Below are 19,895 nucleotides of genomic sequence, written 5' to 3'. Positions count from 1 at the left end.
ACTAAGATCATTTTAGGAAATTCTTATTGTGTCCACAGGAAGTAACACAGCTCAGAATATACCTACAATTAGGGGGCGTGGGTGGCTCAAGTCAGTTAAGCACTCAACTCTTGGCTTTGGCTTGAGCCATGGTCTCACAGATTGCGGGATCAAGCCCCACATCAGGCCCTGTGCTGACAGCTCATAGCCTGCTTGAGATTCTCTCTCTTCCTCTCTCTCTCTCTCTTTCTCCTTTTCTCTTTGCCTCTCTCTCTTTCTCAAAATAAACAAATAAACTTAAACATATATATGTGTGTGTATATATGTGTGTGTGTGTGTGTGTACAATTGATAAGTAAATTGATTAAGTGATTCCTCATCATCAGACTAATTAGCAGACCCACTGAAATGGAGTAAAAAAATTACCACTGCACTGATTCTCTTCCTTCATTCTTTGAAGATGGTCTTTGAAGACTATAGTATGGTTGATGTCTGAATATAAGGAAATGAATTATAAAAATTAAAATTCTTTTTTTCTGATAACCACTTCCAGAACTTTGACTGTGTTAAGTGTTAAGTACATGTACCAGGATCAAAATGTTCCTGCCACAAAGTTTTCTTTACTCATTTTCATTTATTTCAAAAGAAATTAGCAAATGTATTCATTTCCTCAATAATCTATAAAACTATAGTTTTACCAAGTGTTCTATCATCTTCCTATCTTTTGAACAATTCAACATTTTATTATTCAGAAAACTTCTAATTCTACATGACCTTTTTTTTAACCTATAGTATACTCTTCACTGAAATGAAGATTTTGGGAAAAAATATTTTAATAAAAAGCATGCATTCATAAAGGAAAAACTGAGTTTTTAGTTTTTGCTCAGTGATTAAAAGATTCCCCAAATAAATGGAATTTTATTTATTTACTTTTAATACTGTATTGTTCCCTTCTTTTTTAGTGTTTGTTTATTTTTGAGAGAGAGAGAGAACACAAACTAGTAGGAGAGAGGCAGGGAGAGGGAAAGAGAGAGAGAATCCCCTAACAGTGTGGGGCCTGATTCAGGGCTCAAACCCACAAGCCTTGAGATCATAACCTAAGCTGAAATTAAAAGTCTAACACTTAACCGACTGAGCCACCCAGGTGCTCACCAATGGAATTTTAACACTTCAATCTTCTGGCAGTGTGTATTAAATGCTTGGCACTATCTACTCATTCATTAATCTAAACATAAATTAAAAATAGGTTTAAAAGCATGCTATTCATTAATAAAAAAACATTAACTTTAAAAAACAGTTTAATGGGTGTGTTTTCAAATACTTGTAAAGAATAGCATAATGGCAACTCCTACATTGACAAAAAGAAAGAAAATTGGCAGTCAAGTTTTTATTTTCTTCCTCATGAATCTCCAGCTACCCATTTCACACACTCAAATCCTGACTCTAATAAGCAGAAAAACACAGAGGCGGCTGTGGTCCAATTTCATGAAGATATTTTAAGGTTGAGAAAACCCATGCAATTATTAGGATCAAGAGAAAAGCAAATTAACAAAGCCTCCAATCTTATGTGTTAACAGCAGAGTAGAAACCAGCAGTTGCTGTTTCTAATATTTAGCACCAAAGAAACACTCTTTAATGTAAGGACTGTCCACCTTGAGCACTGGAATGCTGGCTCAAGGTCACACAGGCTTTATCCACCCATGCTCTTCTCTGGCTCAAGGGTGTAATCTTTACACGATGTGTTTGTTTGTTTGTTTAATTTACAAGAGAACTTCATCTGTAAACTTTCTTAACCAACACTGACTTGGCATCAATGAATCAGTTAATTAACTATTAACAGATTCTTCTAGATATGACTGCCACACAGATATTTTATCTTCCTGTTAATTAGTAATTATGCACTGGCAAGAAAAACAGTGTTTCTTTCCAATTATCCCAGAATTCAGTGATTATTTAAACTTGACTAATTAGCATTAGAGGGCTGTACATCTTCTGGGCAAATTGTGTTTGATAATCCCTATTAAAATATACATGGTGGTTGTTGACTTGTAACAAGAAAAAAAAAAGTGGCAGTTCAAAGGGTATTAGATACAGCACAAGGCAAATGAGGGCCCATTAAAATTTCCCCAACTGCTCTAATGAGAATGCCGAGGGTCATTTCTGCCTAGTTTACCATCTGTTTGGTCTCTGGCATGTGTCTCTGGTGTGAAGGGAGTGTCCTGAAGCCCATTTGGCTTATCACAGCGTAATCCAGGAGTCTGAAGCAATTTCAGTCGCTTATAAAGTAGTGCATTAAAATCAGAAGCTTACACATGTGGGTTCAAAAACTTTTTAAGTGTAAAAATGATGCCACATTAATGGAAAATATCCTGACTTTTTTTAAAACAAGCAAGCAGTGGTTGATGAGAAACTTTTAGAAATGCTGTATATGAACTCTAATATCTGCTTTGTACTCACCCAAAGATTATGAAGATTGAAAAAAAAGAAAAGAAAAGAAAAATAGCTATTTTTTAGCCTCCATGACTTGGAGCACATAAAAAGTTAGATATGTATTAGGACAGGCAATGGCTTCCTTTTCCACAGAAAGCAATACCATAAAAGAAAAAAATGATAAGCTGAAGTCCATCAAAATTTAAAACTTCTATACATCATAAGATACCATTGAGGAAAAGAATAGGCAAGTCACAGGTGGGACAATTAACTCACAAAATATATCTCAGATAATGGACTAGTACCCTGGATATATTAAAACTCCCATAACTCAATATAAAAAGATAACAACTTTTTATGTTTATTTATTTTTTTAGAGAGAGAGCGAGGGAGGAGGGGGAAGGGGCAGAGAGAGAGAGGCACATAGAATGCAAAGCAGGCTCCAGGCTCCACACTGTCAGCACAGAGCCCGACGTGGGGCTTGAACTCACTAACCAAAAGATCATGACCTGAGTGGACCCTTAACCCACTGAGCTACCCAGGTACCCCACAACTCAACTTTTTTAAATAGGCATAAGATTTGAACAGATACTTGACAATAAGCACATGAAAAGGTACTCAACATTATAAGTGAGCTGGGGAAGGTAAATTTAAGCCACATTGAGATAACACCACATACTCACCAAAATGGCTAAAATAAAAACACTGACGACGTCAAAAGCAGATGAAAATTCAGAGCAACTACAACTCTAAGAGTATGTTGGTGAGAGCGCAAAAACTATAACCATTCTGGGAAAAGGTCTGGCAACTACTTCCAGCAATTTCACTGGTAAGTATTAACGCAATAAAAAGGAAAACATATATTCACAAAAAGACTTATACAACTATGTACATATAGCAGCTATATGCATAGTAACCCAAAACTAAAAGGGCCCAGGTCAACAGGAATACTACAAAGGAAGGCTACTCAGCAATAAAAAGGAACAAATTACTGACACACACAACACGGAAAAGTATTATGCTGAGTGGGGATGCCTGGATGGCTCAGTTGGTTAAACAGCTGATTCTTGATATCAGTTCAAGTTGTGATACTAGTATCATGGGATCAAGCCCCACGTTAGGCTCCATGCTCAGCATGATGTGTGATTCTCTCTTTCTCTCTCTCTCTCTGCCCTTCTACCCCACTCATGCTCTCTCGCATGTGCGCAAATAAAAGTTTTTAAAAAATACATAATGCTAAGTGAAAGGAGCTTTATACAAAAGGGTACACATTCAATGACTTTATTTATATAAAGTTCCAGGACAGGCAAACTAATCTATGATGGAATAAAATAAAAATTGGTTGCCTTTGGCAAGCGAAAAAGAGTTGATGGAGGAGAGACATGAGGTGATGTTCTGTAATTTTTTTAAGGTTTTTTTTTGGAAAGAGACACAGTGAGTAGGAGAAGGGCAAAGAGAGAAGGAGGCAGAGAATCCCAAGCAGGCTCCTCACTGTCAGCAAGGAGCTGGATACAGGATTTGAACTCATAAAATCATGAGATCATGATCTGAGCCCAAACCAACAGTTGGATGCCTAACCAGCTGAGCCACCCAGGCATCCAGTGATGCGATATATTTTGATAAGGGTTTGAGTTAACCCAGGTTTGTACATTTATCAAATGTAACCTTATATATCCCTAAGAATTGTGCATTTCAGCGTATCCACACATTACGGAGCTTGCAGATGCTCACTGTAAAATTTTTTCAAGGTTGATATGTGCTTGAAATTCTTCATAATAAAATGCTAAAAAAAATAGATTGAGATACTTCTGTCAAATTCCTATTGCATTATATTTAAGAATATCAGTTCAGAGGCGCCTGGGTGGCTCAGTTGGTTAAGCATCCAACTTCAGCTCAGGTCATGATCTCATGGATCATTGGGTTCAAGTCCTGTGTCAGGCTCTGTACTGACCGCTCAGAGCCTGGAGCCTGCTTGGGATTCTGGGTCTCCTTCTCTCTCAGCCCCTCCCAGCTCATGCTCTGCCTCTTTCTCAAAAAAAAATTTTTTTTTAAATACAATAAAATGACATCAGCTCATTAGACGAGTACCCACACATAATATAAAAATGTGTAAATATGGCCGTGATAGCATTTCTTTTACTAGCTCATGTGGTCCCATCAGCCTTGTATATGGTGAAGTAAGTACCACTTCTTTTGAGTCTGATTTTCATGCTTCCACAAGTGTGCTTATCTGGTGTGTTCTTATAAGTGCATTTATCTAGGATGTGCCCTGAAATCTGTTTATTCCATTGAACCTGTTATTATCTTAATATAATGCCATTAAGTCCTCTGTAAACAGATAAAAAATGAGTACTTCTAAGCCATTTTTTGTTTATATACACAAAAGTTATTGAATGCTTTGGACACTCTTGATAAAAAGAACCCAAACAGGTGTTGTTCTCAAAATATGGTTGAAAAGGTACCTGTAAGAGACTGCAAAAAAAACCCCACCATAAATATTGAGAATGCTGCACTCAGAATTCATCACAAGTCTGTTTATGGTCTTGCTCCATTTTAAAGAAATTGAAAATGGAAATGTGGTTTATGGAGGGCGGGCAGGAAGTAGTGGAACTCCAATCAGTGGACACATATTTAAAGAGTAGTCCTTAGTTGACATCTGAAAACTAGCAAATTTATTGCCTGACCATCCTATGTACTATCAAAACGTATACAAGCACTTCTAGTCACCGTCTCCCTAGCCCAGACTCTACCCATAGGATGGACTGCCTTTTAAAACATTATGTTGTTTAATCATTCATAGAAGATAAACAATAAACATGTCTAACCAATTTCTTTCAACTGACTCAATACGAGTACTGATCATGTCAAATAAGAGGGTTTCTATATTTCTTTAGGTAAGTGTGGGTGTGTATCTGGGGAAGCAAATTTCTAAACTCTGTGTGTGTGTGTGTGTTTGTGTATGTGTACATATGGTTATTTCCATTGTACTATAACCATTTTCTCATGCCATTATTATTAAAAAATATCACTTTAATGGTAGCATATTATTTTTTAAAAAGTTCTTGATTTGAGTATACTTGATGTACAACATAAAATTAGTTTCAGGGTACAAAACAGGGATTCACCTTCTCTATGTGTTATGCTCTCTCTCAGTTGTCACAAATGGCAAAGAAAATCTCATCCTTTTTTATGGCTACATAATAGTTGTGTGTGTGTGTGCGTGTGTATGACATCTATTCATCTATATACTGGCTACTGTAAATAATGAAGTGTTAGCGTATTATTCCTTCTTACCATTACTCTAGGTTATTTTATTGACATTTAAATTATTTTCAAGTTTTCCCTAACATAAATAGTGCCCTGGTCAACAGTCACATGCATCAACCTTTGTATTTCTGTGTTTTTAAAATTTATAATAGATTCCCCAAAGTAAAAGAACTGTGTCAAATATGTGAAAATTTTAATTGCTTTGTTTACATATTACCAAATTATTTTCTAGATAACCAATATATTCTCATATATCAACAATAAATACCTATTCTACAGCACTGGTACCAGAATTAAGTAAGTATACATGATTTTAAACATCTTTGCCAGATTAAAAAAACTTTTTAATTGAAAAAATTTAAAGCTTCATAATTGCTTTTTAAAAAAATTTTTTAATGTTTATTTTACTTTTGTGAGAGACAGAGACAGAGCATGAGGAGGGGCAAAGAGAGAGGGAGACACAGAATCAGAAGCAGGCTCCAGATTCTGAGCTGTCACCACAGAGTCCGATGCGGGGCTCAAACCCACGAACAGTGAGATCATGACCTGAGCCAAAGTCGGATGCTCAACTGACTGAGCCACCCAGGCGCTCCTAAAGCTTCATAATTGTTTTAATTATGCATTTTTATTAGCAGTGAGTTGAATATTTTCTTCATATTTATTGGACATTTGTCTCTTTTATTACAAATAGTTTGAGTTTTTGCTAGTTTTCTGTTAAGATATTAGGGTATTGATTGATTCCTTTGGCTGAATAAGGCCAAAAGCCTCAGGCAAAATGTTTGTTCATCTTTTTAATTTTCAAAAAAATAGCATTTTTAATTAAACAAATAGTTATTTGTGGTCAGAAAATTAGAAAACAGAGAGGAAACCTTTAGATGTTCTAAGATTTAATCATTCTTACAGTCTGAGGATTCAAAAAATCAATTTAGTAAGGGGTTTAGTTGTTGATTTATCAGTTGGGTTAGTCAGTTAAGTGTCCAACTCTTGATATCAACTCAGGCCAGGAACTCACAGTCATGAGATAGAGCTCCGAGTTGGGCTCTGTGCTGACAGTTCAGAGCCTGCTTAGGACTCTCTCTCTCTCCTCTCTGCCCTCTCCCTGTTCTCTCTCTCTCTGTCCAAATAAACATATAAAAACATTTATAAAATCAATTAGTCAGGATGGACTATTCTTCATATCACTTCAGTATTAATCTAAAAACATAGAAGAAAAAAAGAAGTGTTGTCTAGGATATAGATAAACTGGGAACTCGTGTATTGCTGCTGGAACTATAAAATGGAAAACAGATTGGCAGTGCCTCAAAAAGTAAACAGAATTACCACATGACCCAGTAATTTCATTCCTAGGTCTATAGCCAAGAGAATATAAAATATACGTTCATAGGGCACCTGGGTGGCTCAGTTGGTTAAGTGGGCTGAACCTGTTTGGGATTCTCTCTCTCCCCTTCTCTCTCTCTGCCCCTCCCAGCTCATGCTCAATAAGTAAGTAAGTAAGTAAATAAATAAATAAATAAAATGTATATACACACAAGAAACTTCTACACAAATGTCCATGGGAGTGTCATTTGTAATAGCCAAAATGGAAACAATCCAAATATCTATCAACAGATGTATGATAAATAAAATATGGAATACTCAAACAATGGACAATTCTTCAGCCATAAATAAGAATGAAGTACTGCATTCTTCAATATGCTTCAGGAAAGATAAACCTTGAAAATATGTCAAATACATACCATATGATTTCATCTATATAAAATGCCCAGAAGAGGCAAATACACAGAGACAGAAAGTAGATTAGTGGCTGCCAGGGGATGAGAGGAAAGGGATTTAGAACTGACCGAATTTAATAGGTAAGAGTTCTTTCTGGGGTGATGGAAATGTTTTCAAATTAGTTGGTGGTGATGCTTGCAGAACACTAAACATACAAAGAATCACAGGGCTGTCCACTTTGAAATGCTAAGCTTTATATTATGTGAACTAGATTTCAAAAGAAAAGTATATATATATAATATATATATATATATTATATATATATTAAATTTTAATGCTTATTTTTCAGAAAGAGAGAGAGTGTGTGCATGAGCAGGGGAGGGGCAGAGAGAGAGGGAGAGACACTGAATCTGAAGCAGGCTCCAGGCTGCAGTGGCCAGCACAGAGCCAGATGCAGGGTTCGAATTCAAGAACTATGAGATCATGACCTGAGCCAAAGTTGGCACTCAACCAACTGAGCCACACAGGCACCCCCCAAAAGAAAAGTATATTAAAGATTCTAAGAAGTACTATTTAATTTTGTTTAACTAACATATTCCAAACTTTTTTAGACTGCAATACACTTTCGCCATGTAAGACCTATTAACATATCATAAGACACTAATGATTGCAAGAGGCAGTGTGGGAAAAGTTGCTAATAGTGCAACATTTTAAAATTCATTCAAAGATGTGTCTGATATCATCTCCTTCTTAAAAGTGGGACAAGAAGAAAGAAAGAGAGAAAAGTGAGAGGACAGGCTAAGGACCTGAAGGATAAACTTCATCAACCTCATAATTATTCTAGAGCTGCTCATTTGTCCCATTCTCTAGAAACAGAAAGCCAAACCCAATTGAATTCTTCCTTATTAGTAACAGATTTCTCACCATTTTTTGTTATTAGTGTTAACAATGGTATTGGATCACACAGACTAAAAGTTTGGTTAAAATAGAATCTTCTCATAATACAAATAACTAATTATTTTAAACAGAAAGCCATTAAGGATAAACAAAACATCTTCCCAGAACACAATCTCTGATAGCTCCATTTATTTTTACTTTTAACTTGCAATTTACCAGAGTTCATGTGGAGAGGCCCTGTTCTGAAGAAGAACCAGAAATAACATAATTAACTAGATAATAGCAACAACATGGTTCCGACGTAGGAAAACATGTGGAAGGAAAAGCAGGAAAGCAGCTCAGTCTGAACTTTTACCAAAATATTAACAATTTTGCTATTCTGTTTTCCAAAATGGCAACTCCCCCGCCAGCAAGTATCTTTCCATTCAGACATTCAGAGTCCTGAAAACAGTAATTTAGTTGTGTGCTTGCCTCCGAGAGCAGCCTACACATCTATTAGGCGACATGCAAAGCTCAGCATCAGAGGGCTGAATACAAACTACAGAATAGAAGACAAGAGTGGAAACATAACAGCATTTGGTGAAGTGCCTTTATTGGACTCCTACATCTATTATCAAGTGCATATGCTGCATCCAGAGCTATTTTCTAGGCCATGCCAAGAATTTACTTTCACTACTTTTCAAAAACACTTCAAAGATTATTATCAGAATTATTTCTAGGAAGAAATAACATTATAAAATTATTTTAATTATTCTAAGTTGTTCTTAGATTTAACTGCCAAGAAAGAACCAAGAGTATTTATAAATCAATTACTGTGAATATGAGACATAAACTCTTTTATCATTATGCAGATACCCAAAAGGAGGACTGGAAAACTTCAAGAGTAAACCACATTACAAGCAAAATAACTGCTAGACCAGACTCACAATTGTAAGTTTATTTCCTTAAACATATACTTCCATCTTTTTTCCTGTTAAAATGGACAGTATGGCATACTACAGGAAGTGTCACTCTTCTATAAAACAGTATCTCTTATCATTAAAGACTCATGATTCCTAAGTGGTTTTTAAGAGTAACAAAAATAAAGAGCAAAATATTCCTGATTCTGTCTTTATCTGCTAAAGGATAAGACCTCATTTAGGAAAACCTATTTTCCAGAATTATTTTTAAAACTTTGACACATGAGAAAGTACTCCACATAAAAACCTATTACTCTGTCCTTGTTCGTTCAGTGCTGTTTTGGGAGCAAGTATCTTCTTTAATAAGGTTACATTTGCCAGAGAGAAGAGTCTCTTCACAATCTTTCAACACTGAAATTATAACAAAATAATCTCAAAAATCCTAACTTACATAGCACAGTGGCAACTTCCACTAGAATCTGCTCTAAAAATGTGACTTTCCTGACGGTCTTATTTATGACATACCATTTTACTTCAATTCCAAGCACATGGATTTGAACAGGAATAAGGAGCAGGAAGGAATTAGAAGAACTGCTCTACCATAGGAATACATCTTTAAAGTACCTACAATGGTTTTAGGGCACATATCTTATCAGGGCTAAATTCCTGAATCTCAAATCTGTAAAGTGTCTAGAGAAAACTGACAAGCTCCTTCAGGAGCTATGACATGGTTGAACCTTACATGGAGTGTGGTTTTTTTTCAGCCTAAAGGAAAGAAAACAAATTACTTAATGACTTTTTAACAAACACTTACCTTTTGCAATTACATAAGAAATTATATGAGAAAAGCATCGAAATTGAAGTAAGGGCTGCACATATGTACCAGGAAACCTTTCTTAATCATCTCACTTGATATTATCAAGTGAATACACTCCTAGAAAATTATAGAGTCATCACCTTGGGAAAGATCTAAGAGAGAAAATAATAATTTAACTATCATATATCATTAGGACACTGACTGGCCCTAAGATATAAGTCTGGACTGGACAATCTCTTGAACTTCTTCCCATCCCTTGATTCTAAAAAAGTCACTTAATCAATCACTCTCCTATCTAAATGCATTAGTGCCTGCCACCTCCAGGAAAAAAAGGGACAACATGGTAGGCAGGATAATAAATGTCCCCAGAATCTATGATAAAATGTATGTTTGTACAGTTTTACATATATGTATAGAGGTGTAGGCTCATATGCACGTAATATAGACTCAGAAATATCCTAGAAGTTTAAGATAGTAATATTTGCTCTCTTGTCCATGAGGGACACTTACACACATACATACATTTACTGATGTCAGCTCTGGTAGTAAAATATCCTATGAATCCTCAAAGATTTATATTGGCTTATTCATTCAATAAATATTTACGGAGCACTTGTTATATACCAGGAGAGGGAAGATGATGAGACCATCTCTTGTCCTCAAAGAGATATAAAGGTTTTAAACAAATAAATTCAATAGAGATGCTGGCAGAGGTCAGGGAGTGAAGTATGGAGAGCAGAGTAGAGAGATCCATGGAGGTGGGCACCAGGGAGGAGCAGGAAGTAGAGTCATAAAGGCTAAATAGAGAGATGAGGCAGGACAGAGGCCCTAAAAGATGGCAGAATGTCCACTCAGCAGAGAGAACCAGAAGGTATTCCAAGCACTATAAACAAAGGCATGAAGTTTAAAGCAGCTGGGATTTTGGAACTGTGTATGGGTTATTATGATTGGTGAAGGGGGTGTGTGTGTGTGTGTGTGTGTGTGTGTGTGTGTGTGTGGTGGAAATGCACTGGAAATGTGGGTTATGACTGGTGCACAGTGTGTGTGTGTGTGCGTGTGTGTGTGTGTGTGTGTGTGTGTGTGTGTAGTGAGAATGTATGGGACTATAAAGAAACGACAGGAGTTTGGGGAGTTATAGGCAGAGTTATAGCAGAGAGGGCCTTCTTTAATTCAAGGTTCTTTTGGTTGTAATAGAAACCAGCTCAAGTGACCTTGGGCTGTAAGGAGAGCTTAAGGAGAGGCTATAAAAACCTGAGTTTTGTTTTTTGTTTTTTAGTTTTTTCCAGTGTTTATTTACTTGTTTTGAGAGGGAGAGGGGGTGGTGGGGGAAGAGAGAGAGGCAGACGCAGAATCTGTAGCAGGATCCAGGCTCTGAGCTGTCAGCACAGAGCCCGACATGGGGCTTGAACTCACAAACCGTGAGATCGTGACCTGAGCTGAAGTTGGACACTTAACTAACTGAGCCACCCAGGCACCCCAAAACTGTGTTTTAATTATGGCTTTGCAACTCCCTATGCACGACCTTGGGCAAGTTACTTATCCTCTCTGTGCCTCAGGTTCTTTATCTACAAAAAGAATAATTAGTAGGATTTTTTTAGGATCAAGAGTTAATACCTACAACACACCTGGCACATAGCAAGTATTTGATAAATGTTAGCTATTTTTATTAGTGTTTCTTAGAACTCAAGAAATCTGAGCCTGATGGGAAGAAAGCCTAAAATAAGAGCCTGGAAAGCTCCGGCACATCAGGCAGCATTCTGTCTGTCTCTCCTCCTCTCCCTACACAATATTCCCCTGAGCTGTTGTAGATGATGGCTGCCCAGAGCTCCCAAATGTTTACATGTGCCTTGATCTAACAAGCTCACGAAAAGTTTGACTGGGATTGATGAGTCTTGATTGCAAATTCCTGTACTGATAAATTTGATTGACTCAACTTGACTTGTGTATCTCCCTCATGGCCTAACCCTTTGTGGGGCCAAAGGGTTAGGGTAAAATCATGCCACACTGGCCTATCTCCCTTAAAAGACAGGAAGGAGGGCAGAGGAGTAATTCCTCTTGATTTTTAGATTTAATCATTTTCAAGTCTAAGCCATGGAACAGACTAAATAATTTGATCTTCAGAGGTTAGAGCTGCTGTTAGGTCCTGAAGGACACTGGTTGTTCCAATTGCTTTGCAGCCTCTTTAAACTTTTTCTTTCCCAATCTGTACCACCCTAACTCCTTTTAAGAATCGGGGAACTGTCAAACTTCCAACCATTGAGTAAAATGTGATATAGCGATATAATGGAATATTATATAACCATAAAATGGGATGAAGTACCCGATACCTGCCACAACAGGGATGAACACTGAAAACATGATTCTGAGTAGAAGAGCCAGACACAAAAGGCCACATACTGTACAATTCTCTTTACATGAAACGTACAAAATAGGCAAATGCATAGAGACAGAAACCAGAGTAATGGTTGTCAGGAACGGTGTCGGGGAAGGAATGGGGAGTGACCACTATACGGGAATGGAGTTTCTTCTGGAGGTAATGAAATATTCTAAAATTAGATAGTGGTGTTGGTTGTACAACCTCATGAACATATTGGAAATCACTGAAATGTATATCTTACAATGGAAAAGTTTATGACATGTGAATTATATTTCAAAAAAAAAAGTATCTGAGAATATGATGTCAGAAGACCTGGTGTTACTCGTCACACTTACACCATCTCATGAAACAGCCACTACTTGCCCTTCCTAAGCCTTGCTCCTTACCTAACACTGGGGCAGGGGCTGAGCGGAGCTCTACCAGAGGTCATGTCAGCTCTAAATTCTATGGATACGAAACTGGGTGCATTGTTCACCATCCAAACTAAAGTCAACCTCTCTCTTCCAAATATTCTGCCACTGGAATTATCTTTTCATTCTGTTTGCTATCTTAAAGAAAGGATTCTCACTTCTTTCTGAGGTTTTAAATAATACCTATTTTAAGCACATATACTAGGCACTTGAATAGATAATTCACTTCATCGACCCAACAATTTTGTGAACTAGATGCCTTTGTTACCATTTTACAAATGCAGACACGGAGGCTTAGGGAAAGAAAGAATATGGCCTAAGTTAGCAAGAATCAGTGTCAAGGACCCGTAGAAGGTGAGCGGCCTAGCTCTGGAGGTCATGTGATAGACCCCTGCACTGAGCTGCCTTTCTCCACTAACTCCTCCACTTGGCCCAAATCTCATGCCCCTCAACATTTACTTTAGCAATTTGCTGATTGACTAATTCAATAACTTTATATTCTTCATGTCCACTATCCTAGAAAGTGATTCTTTTTAGTTATTGGGAAATAATCCCTGAATTCCTTGTCATATGTCAAACTACATTATACTATTTGTTTATTTTTTTAATGTTCATTTATCTTTAAGCGAGAGGAGGGGAAGGGGGCAGAGAGAGAGGGGGACAGAGGATCTGAAGTGAGCTCTGTGCTGACAGCAGAGATCCTGATACCAGGCTGGAATTCACAAACTGTGAGATCACGACCTGAGCCAAAGTCAGAAGCTTAACCGACTGAGCCATCCAGGTGCCCCTACATCATACTATCTCTTAATGAAGGTAATGCTGGCATATGCAAGTGGAAATGAGAGCAAATTAATGAATTAGGACCAAACTTAGGTTAATACCCAGTAAATAGGAAAAATTAATGGCAATTTCAGTTCTTGTCAGCTATGCGCCGGTAACACTGACTAGAGCAATTTGCTTAATTAACCTAAAGTCTTCTTGTTAATTACAGATCATTTACCATATCTAATAAAAGGTCATGCCTTCAAAATCCCTGAATATGTTTGCAATTCCTCAAGCATGTTACAAAAGCATTTCTTCATAAAGAGACAGACAAAATAAATTTAAGAAGGATGCTAAGTAATTTAGCTTAATTTAGGCTAGTAAATAAAAAGCATTACTAGACAGGACCCTATTTCATGAAGTTGCTAGTGGCTGTTCCTTCTTCAAAAATATAAAGACCTAAATGCGTGTACGTAGTATTCATAACATACATGTGTCTCAAAGTCACAAGGAGAGGACACCTAAGACTAAACTGTAGCTAATGTCCAAGGATGTAGGAGTCCTAGTGACAATTAGTAAAGTTGTAAAAGGTTCTACTTAGTTTTAACGTGAAAGATAACTAAAAATTAGCTCAAATAAAGCCTATATTTTTATTTTTAATAACAATAAAGCAAAGTAGTAACAAAGACATGCATCATGGCAATGAAACATTAACATACAATCTAAATCTACTGGTAAAGTACCCATTTTTATTAACTAGTGACCAACATAGGGTTTACAAAATTTTTTAATCTTTCTTAAAACATTTAAATAATCTGTTTTGTGTATATATATCCCTATTCATCTAAAGTGTCAAATCACAGCGAAGAAAAAATCAGATCATTAAGTTAAAAAATTATGATACCATGTTTTAAAAATAATATTGAAAATATTAAATATTTATGTTAGTTGCTTAATCTCTATTAAGAGCATGACACGATTGAATGTTTAAAAGCAAAAATCAAAAAGAAAAAAATCATGGATCTGGTCACCAAATTTTCTGCCCAAACTTGGATTTCATCAAACCTTGCCATTTTCAGAATTTTGTAACTTAACAACGATCTAGAACTGTATCTAGAATACCTCATTTCCTTATAGAAAAAGATAAGGATACAAATAGAAAATTATGAAAGTTTACATGAGAACCTGTTAAAGTGGCTCACGTATTAGCTGAGCAAAATGATACAGCACAAAAGTTGAATTTATACAACATCTAACAATTTGAAGTGTGGTTGCTACTCAGCAGACCTGCAAACCTAGTTCTCTGGTTTTAGAGCCAGAATATCAAAAATTTAGTGAAACGCTTTAAAGCCAGAATACTAAATATTGAGTAAAATGCATTTCAGCCTCTGGAAAAGGAATAATTTTGTATGAAAGGATATTCAAATAGCCCTTCATTGAGCGGCCACAAAGAGCCTTGAAGATTTACATGATTGAGCTAGAATTCAATGCCAAAGACAAGAGGAAGCATTTTTGTTCTGGGATGCACAAAGAGATACCCATAATTAAACATCACTCTTCCCTAGGGCAGCATGTTTTCTTATATTGACAAGCAAAATGAGGTATTTCAAATCATGCATTGCTGGCGTACAGTCATCTTTTGCATAGCTATTGTTTTAATGTATTTCTGGCTATTAGGCATTTGTCTATTTTTGGTCAGTGAGGCATGCATTTTAAAGAATTCTCATTTTGCATAAAAGGCTGTAGTTATGTTGGTGGAATTACATTTATACAACAGTATCTTAAGAATAATTATAGCCTTATTTTGGCTAGTCACACACACACATTTTATATTTAAAGGAGAGTGGCTATAACTTTCACGTAATTAGTACAATTAACATTAAGTTTTAAGTGGAAAAAACTTTCAGAAGTACCTTTTTAGATTCAACTATATGTTTTATTTCGTCTTATTTAACACAGCTAGTTAAACATAACACACATGGATCCTACTATGTTGGGAAAATGCCAAACAAATCAAGTTTGCTTAACATTCCATCAATCAAGTCAGAGCCTAATGACAGATTATGTATTCAATAACTCTTTTGTTCTAGATCAAAGAATGCCACATTTTTTCAACCTGATCCCGCTGCAACTACTAACCCACCAAAAAGCAGCAACTCTTTTACAGTTTACCTCCTGTAAGAGTTTCCTCTCCTTTCTTACCTGCACCCTACTCGAATTCAATCTTTTTCTTTTTCTTAAATTGTAAAGAATATGTTAAATACCAAAAGAAAATAATGTTCTTTTGTTTTTGAAAGTGATCATTTATCTAAACAGACATTTTATTTCCTGCTCTCTATTCAAAACATTGCTTATGAAGATTTACTCTGTTTAACAATATGGAGGTAATATAACCAAAATCTTTAAGGTAATTTGCCACTGTCATATAAAACCACATAAAATTATTTGGATATTACTGGAACTTAAAAAAGATCTCACTAATGTATCCATCCATAGAAAAATCATGCCCCATAAAAATGCCAATTGACTAGTAGGAGACCTGAGCTTTGTTTATGGAAGTCAAGCTACCATCCATGGGCTTTGTGTTTAGAAGCCTCTTCAGACCATCAACCTAATAATACAGGGTTGATGTAAAGGGAAGACTAAGGATAATGTAATCTAATCAAAAACATTCTAATTCAAGAGAAACTGCAGTTCTACAGCTTTCAAAGCTACCATAGAAAATGTCTTCAGGCAGTTAAGTGGCTCAGTCCATTAAGCATCTGACTCTTGATATCAGCTTAGATCATGATCTCAACATTCTTGAGTTCGAACCCTACATCGGGCTCTGTGCTAACAGCTTGGAGCCTGCTTGGGATTCTATCTCCCTCTCTCTCTGCCCCTTCCTCGCTCACATGCGCTCTCTCTCTCTCGCTCTCCTTCTCCCTCTGTCTCTCTCTCTTAAATAAAATGAAATGAAATAAAATATAATATAATTAATACAATAAAATGTCTTGAAGGATCAAGTGTCTCAAATAATTTCTCACAATTGCAGTGCTAGTTTTTTTGTTCAGCTTACTAAAATAGGAGGCAATAGGACACAGAATTTTATGTGTCCATCTTGGCAAGTGATAGTTATTTCATTCACCCAAGTCCTCTCAAATCATCTGGGTCTACAAACCCCAGATCAATTTCTTTTGAATACTGGTTTTTTGCCCCCTAAAGGAAGTATATACAAGTCCTAGACTGGGGAAATCAGCCACTTCAGTTACCAAAATTTATAATTTTGGAACACCTAGTTTTACTGAGTGTTTCCTATGTGCTAAGGGCTTCACATAAATCATTTCAATTTTCAAGGCTACTCAACATCTTATGAAGCAGGTTGCCTTACCAACCTCATTTCATAGATGAGGAAATTAAGCTTACATCTCAGCTTACCACGACTTCCTCAGGAAAGCCTCTCCCAATGACATCCCATTTTACTCCAGACTGGATCTAGTTTCTCTGGTATATGCTTTCCCAGCACTCAGTACTTTTCCAACTTGCCCCTAGCAAGAGTCACTATTACATATTTATGTGGTCATGTAATTAACATCTGTCTCTTCTATTTTAATTAATGTAAAATGAAGGGTTCTCAAACTTTAGTGTGTATCAAAATCACCTGAAGTGCTTCTTAGAAAGTGATCACTGAGTCCCACTCCCAGAATATCTGACTTACTGAGTCTAAAGAAAGGCCTGGAACTCTGTTGCTGCTCCAGACCCTGGACGGACTAATTACAGCAGCTCTCAGCCCTGGATGAACATCAGAAACTCCTGGGGACTTTTAGAAACAATCAATCCCCCACCCTGCCGCCAGAGGTTTTGATTTAATTGGGCTAAAATGGAACCCTGAATGCTTTATGCCAAATCTCATATTCTTTTACTCAAAAACTGCTTATCTAAAATTCAATTTTAACCAGACATCCTATAAATTTTTATTTGTTAAATCTGGCAAACTTACTTTTGAGTCCTTTTGTAACGTAACAGGTAGTGTATAATTTATTTTATGTACACATATATTATGTACCCATATCATGCAGCCAAATGAGCGGAATTTTTAGACCCAAGAATTTTTTTCTGAAGGACTAGAACTTAGAAGTAGTTACTCACACATTGTAAAAGCTTATCTGAGATCTTTTAAAAATAGGACAAATTCTCAGTGTCAAATAACTTAACATGATGATTAAGTGACTTCCAGTTTCCTTTAAGCTCTGAGGCTGTGAGTCTCATACGAGGCCAGCAGGGCGACAATGGGGCATCCACATGGATGCTCCGACATCAATCAGTGAATCACCTAGACAGAGCTGCTACCAGGACTTGGCTCAGAGGTGTCCTTTCATAGATCAAAAGTAGGTAAAAATTATCTATTTAATAAATACCCCAGAAAAGATAAAACGCTGAACACATGGCTGCCTCTGATAACACAATTCTATCTTTTTCATATCAACATAGGCAGTCTTGTGCCATTTTCCAATTTCAGAGTAAGATCAGTGATTTCATGTCTTACATAAATGGATATATTAAATTTGCATTTTTGATGCTGAAAAGGGCCTACTTAATTCCAGCTTGGCACGTTTATCGCATAATGGGTAAACTAGGGATTTCCAAATTGAGAATCCTCGGGGATCAGTAACGATCATGTAGCCTTCTGCTTCCCCATGTAAGTAACCTGCCAGGTCTCTGGCTCAAGGACAAGGACTCCACCTAAGTATTTTAAATATTAAAACACACTCTTTCATGAATACTCATAGAATTCAATCATTTCAACAGTCATTACTGTCTTTGTACAATGCTTACTTGCCAAATTTAACATGACACTTTTCATCTAATCCAGGATCTTAAGCACTGTTTATAAAAGCAGGCTACGGAGGGGCACCTGGCTGGCCCAGTCAGTAGAGCATGCAACTCTTGATCATAGAATTGTGAGTTCAAGCCCCACGTTGGGACAGAGTTTATCTAAAAATAAATAATAAAACTTTTTTTAAAAGCCAGGTTATTGAATACACGAACATCAGAGTTGACTGTACATTTACAGGACTTATTTCACTTCATCTAACTACAAGTAAACAACATAAAAATCACTTCAGATTATTTTCTCTGAAATAATAAATGTCTAATGATTTTTAAAAAGATATTTCAAAAAATAAGACCTATAACTGTTTAATCATTGACAATGATTGGTTTCTTATGTCAGGATCACTTACCAAATCCAAAAGCATTGGAGCCTCCAATGCTCTGTGAAGCCTGCACACTTGTAGATGTGTATAGTCCTGTCACCAGCAAGCCATCAAAGAAGGTGCTTGTTGAAATCGTCACTGAAATACAGGGAGGGAAAAAGAAACTTCAATTAATACAATCAGAAGAATGAGATACATTTCTAAAGTGTTAAATATTGTCAAAACAACTTTTACTCACTATTTAAAAAATTATTTTTATACTATGGTAGTCAGTATTTTCTTTGTAGTAGAAATTAAAGAGGAGTAAAAAGCAGCTCAGAATTCCAATGCCTGTAATTGCTGGTCCTAAATTTAGAACATTAGTTCTATCTTTCTGCATTCATTTACATGTTCCCCAGCCATATGCAAAATCATCCGAAAATAATGCAGTACTGAATAGCTAGTTTCCCTCACCACCACCACCACCCCTGAAGGCAGTCAAAGGGATTGCTGGAGTTTTGGCATTGTAATTAAATACTTTTTCTTTTTCTTTTTTCTTTTTCTTTTTTTTTTTTGTATTCCATACTGTGGGAAACAATCTTACATCGGCTGAAAGAAGGACAGTAACATGCACTGTTTTTCTTATTGTGCATCTACATTTCATAGATGAATCCCCTGAAGTTCTTCAACAAAAGCAGACTAATTTGCATGAAGACAGTTAGCCCTTTTCCTTTTGAGAACAAAAAAGGAAGACCACTGCACATTTTAAGTTTTAGAACAAAGACCACAAGAGGAATCCGGATGGTTTCATAACCAGAAAATCAGGATGTTCCTGGGAAGAAGAAGGTCAAATCAAATGCATCAGGATGCTACTCAGGTTTGGCTTCTTAAAATTTTATCTTGCTTATTACCACCCGAAAAAATGATCATAATTTCCTCTTTGACATAATATTTTCTCCTGCGTTGGTTTTATAAATTTAGATGATGCCATTTGTAGGAAGCAGCCAGGAAAGGGTGATATTATTTTGGCAGTGCACAGTAAAAGGCAATCATCATGCTTGGTGGCAGTAAGGAGAATGGCCAGAGTCACATTAACTTTGATGAGAATGTTTAAATTACACTCCAGGAAATCCAGTGAATAGAGCTGAATGGTCTGAAACCTCCACATTAT

The 19,895-nt window shown here is 36.4% G+C and overlaps 1 protein-coding gene across 1 annotated transcript in view; it reads right to left on the bottom strand.

The window, feature by feature from the left end:
* Positions 1–19,895, bottom strand: part of RELN (reelin) — a 495,668-nt gene that overhangs the window by 409,372 nt on the left and 66,401 nt on the right. Inside the window, exon 2 of the mRNA XM_029918775.1 lies at positions 18,773–18,883. Within this exon, the coding sequence (XP_029774635.1) occupies positions 18,773–18,883 (111 nt within the window). The remainder of the gene's footprint in view (positions 1–18,772; positions 18,884–19,895) is intronic.

The sequence above is a fragment of the Suricata suricatta genome, chromosome 2 (genome assembly GCF_006229205.1).
Source record: "Suricata suricatta isolate VVHF042 chromosome 2, meerkat_22Aug2017_6uvM2_HiC, whole genome shotgun sequence".
NCBI classification, from domain to species: Eukaryota; Metazoa; Chordata; class Mammalia; order Carnivora; family Herpestidae; genus Suricata; species Suricata suricatta.
This window is presented reverse-complemented; position numbering and strand designations above follow the sequence as displayed.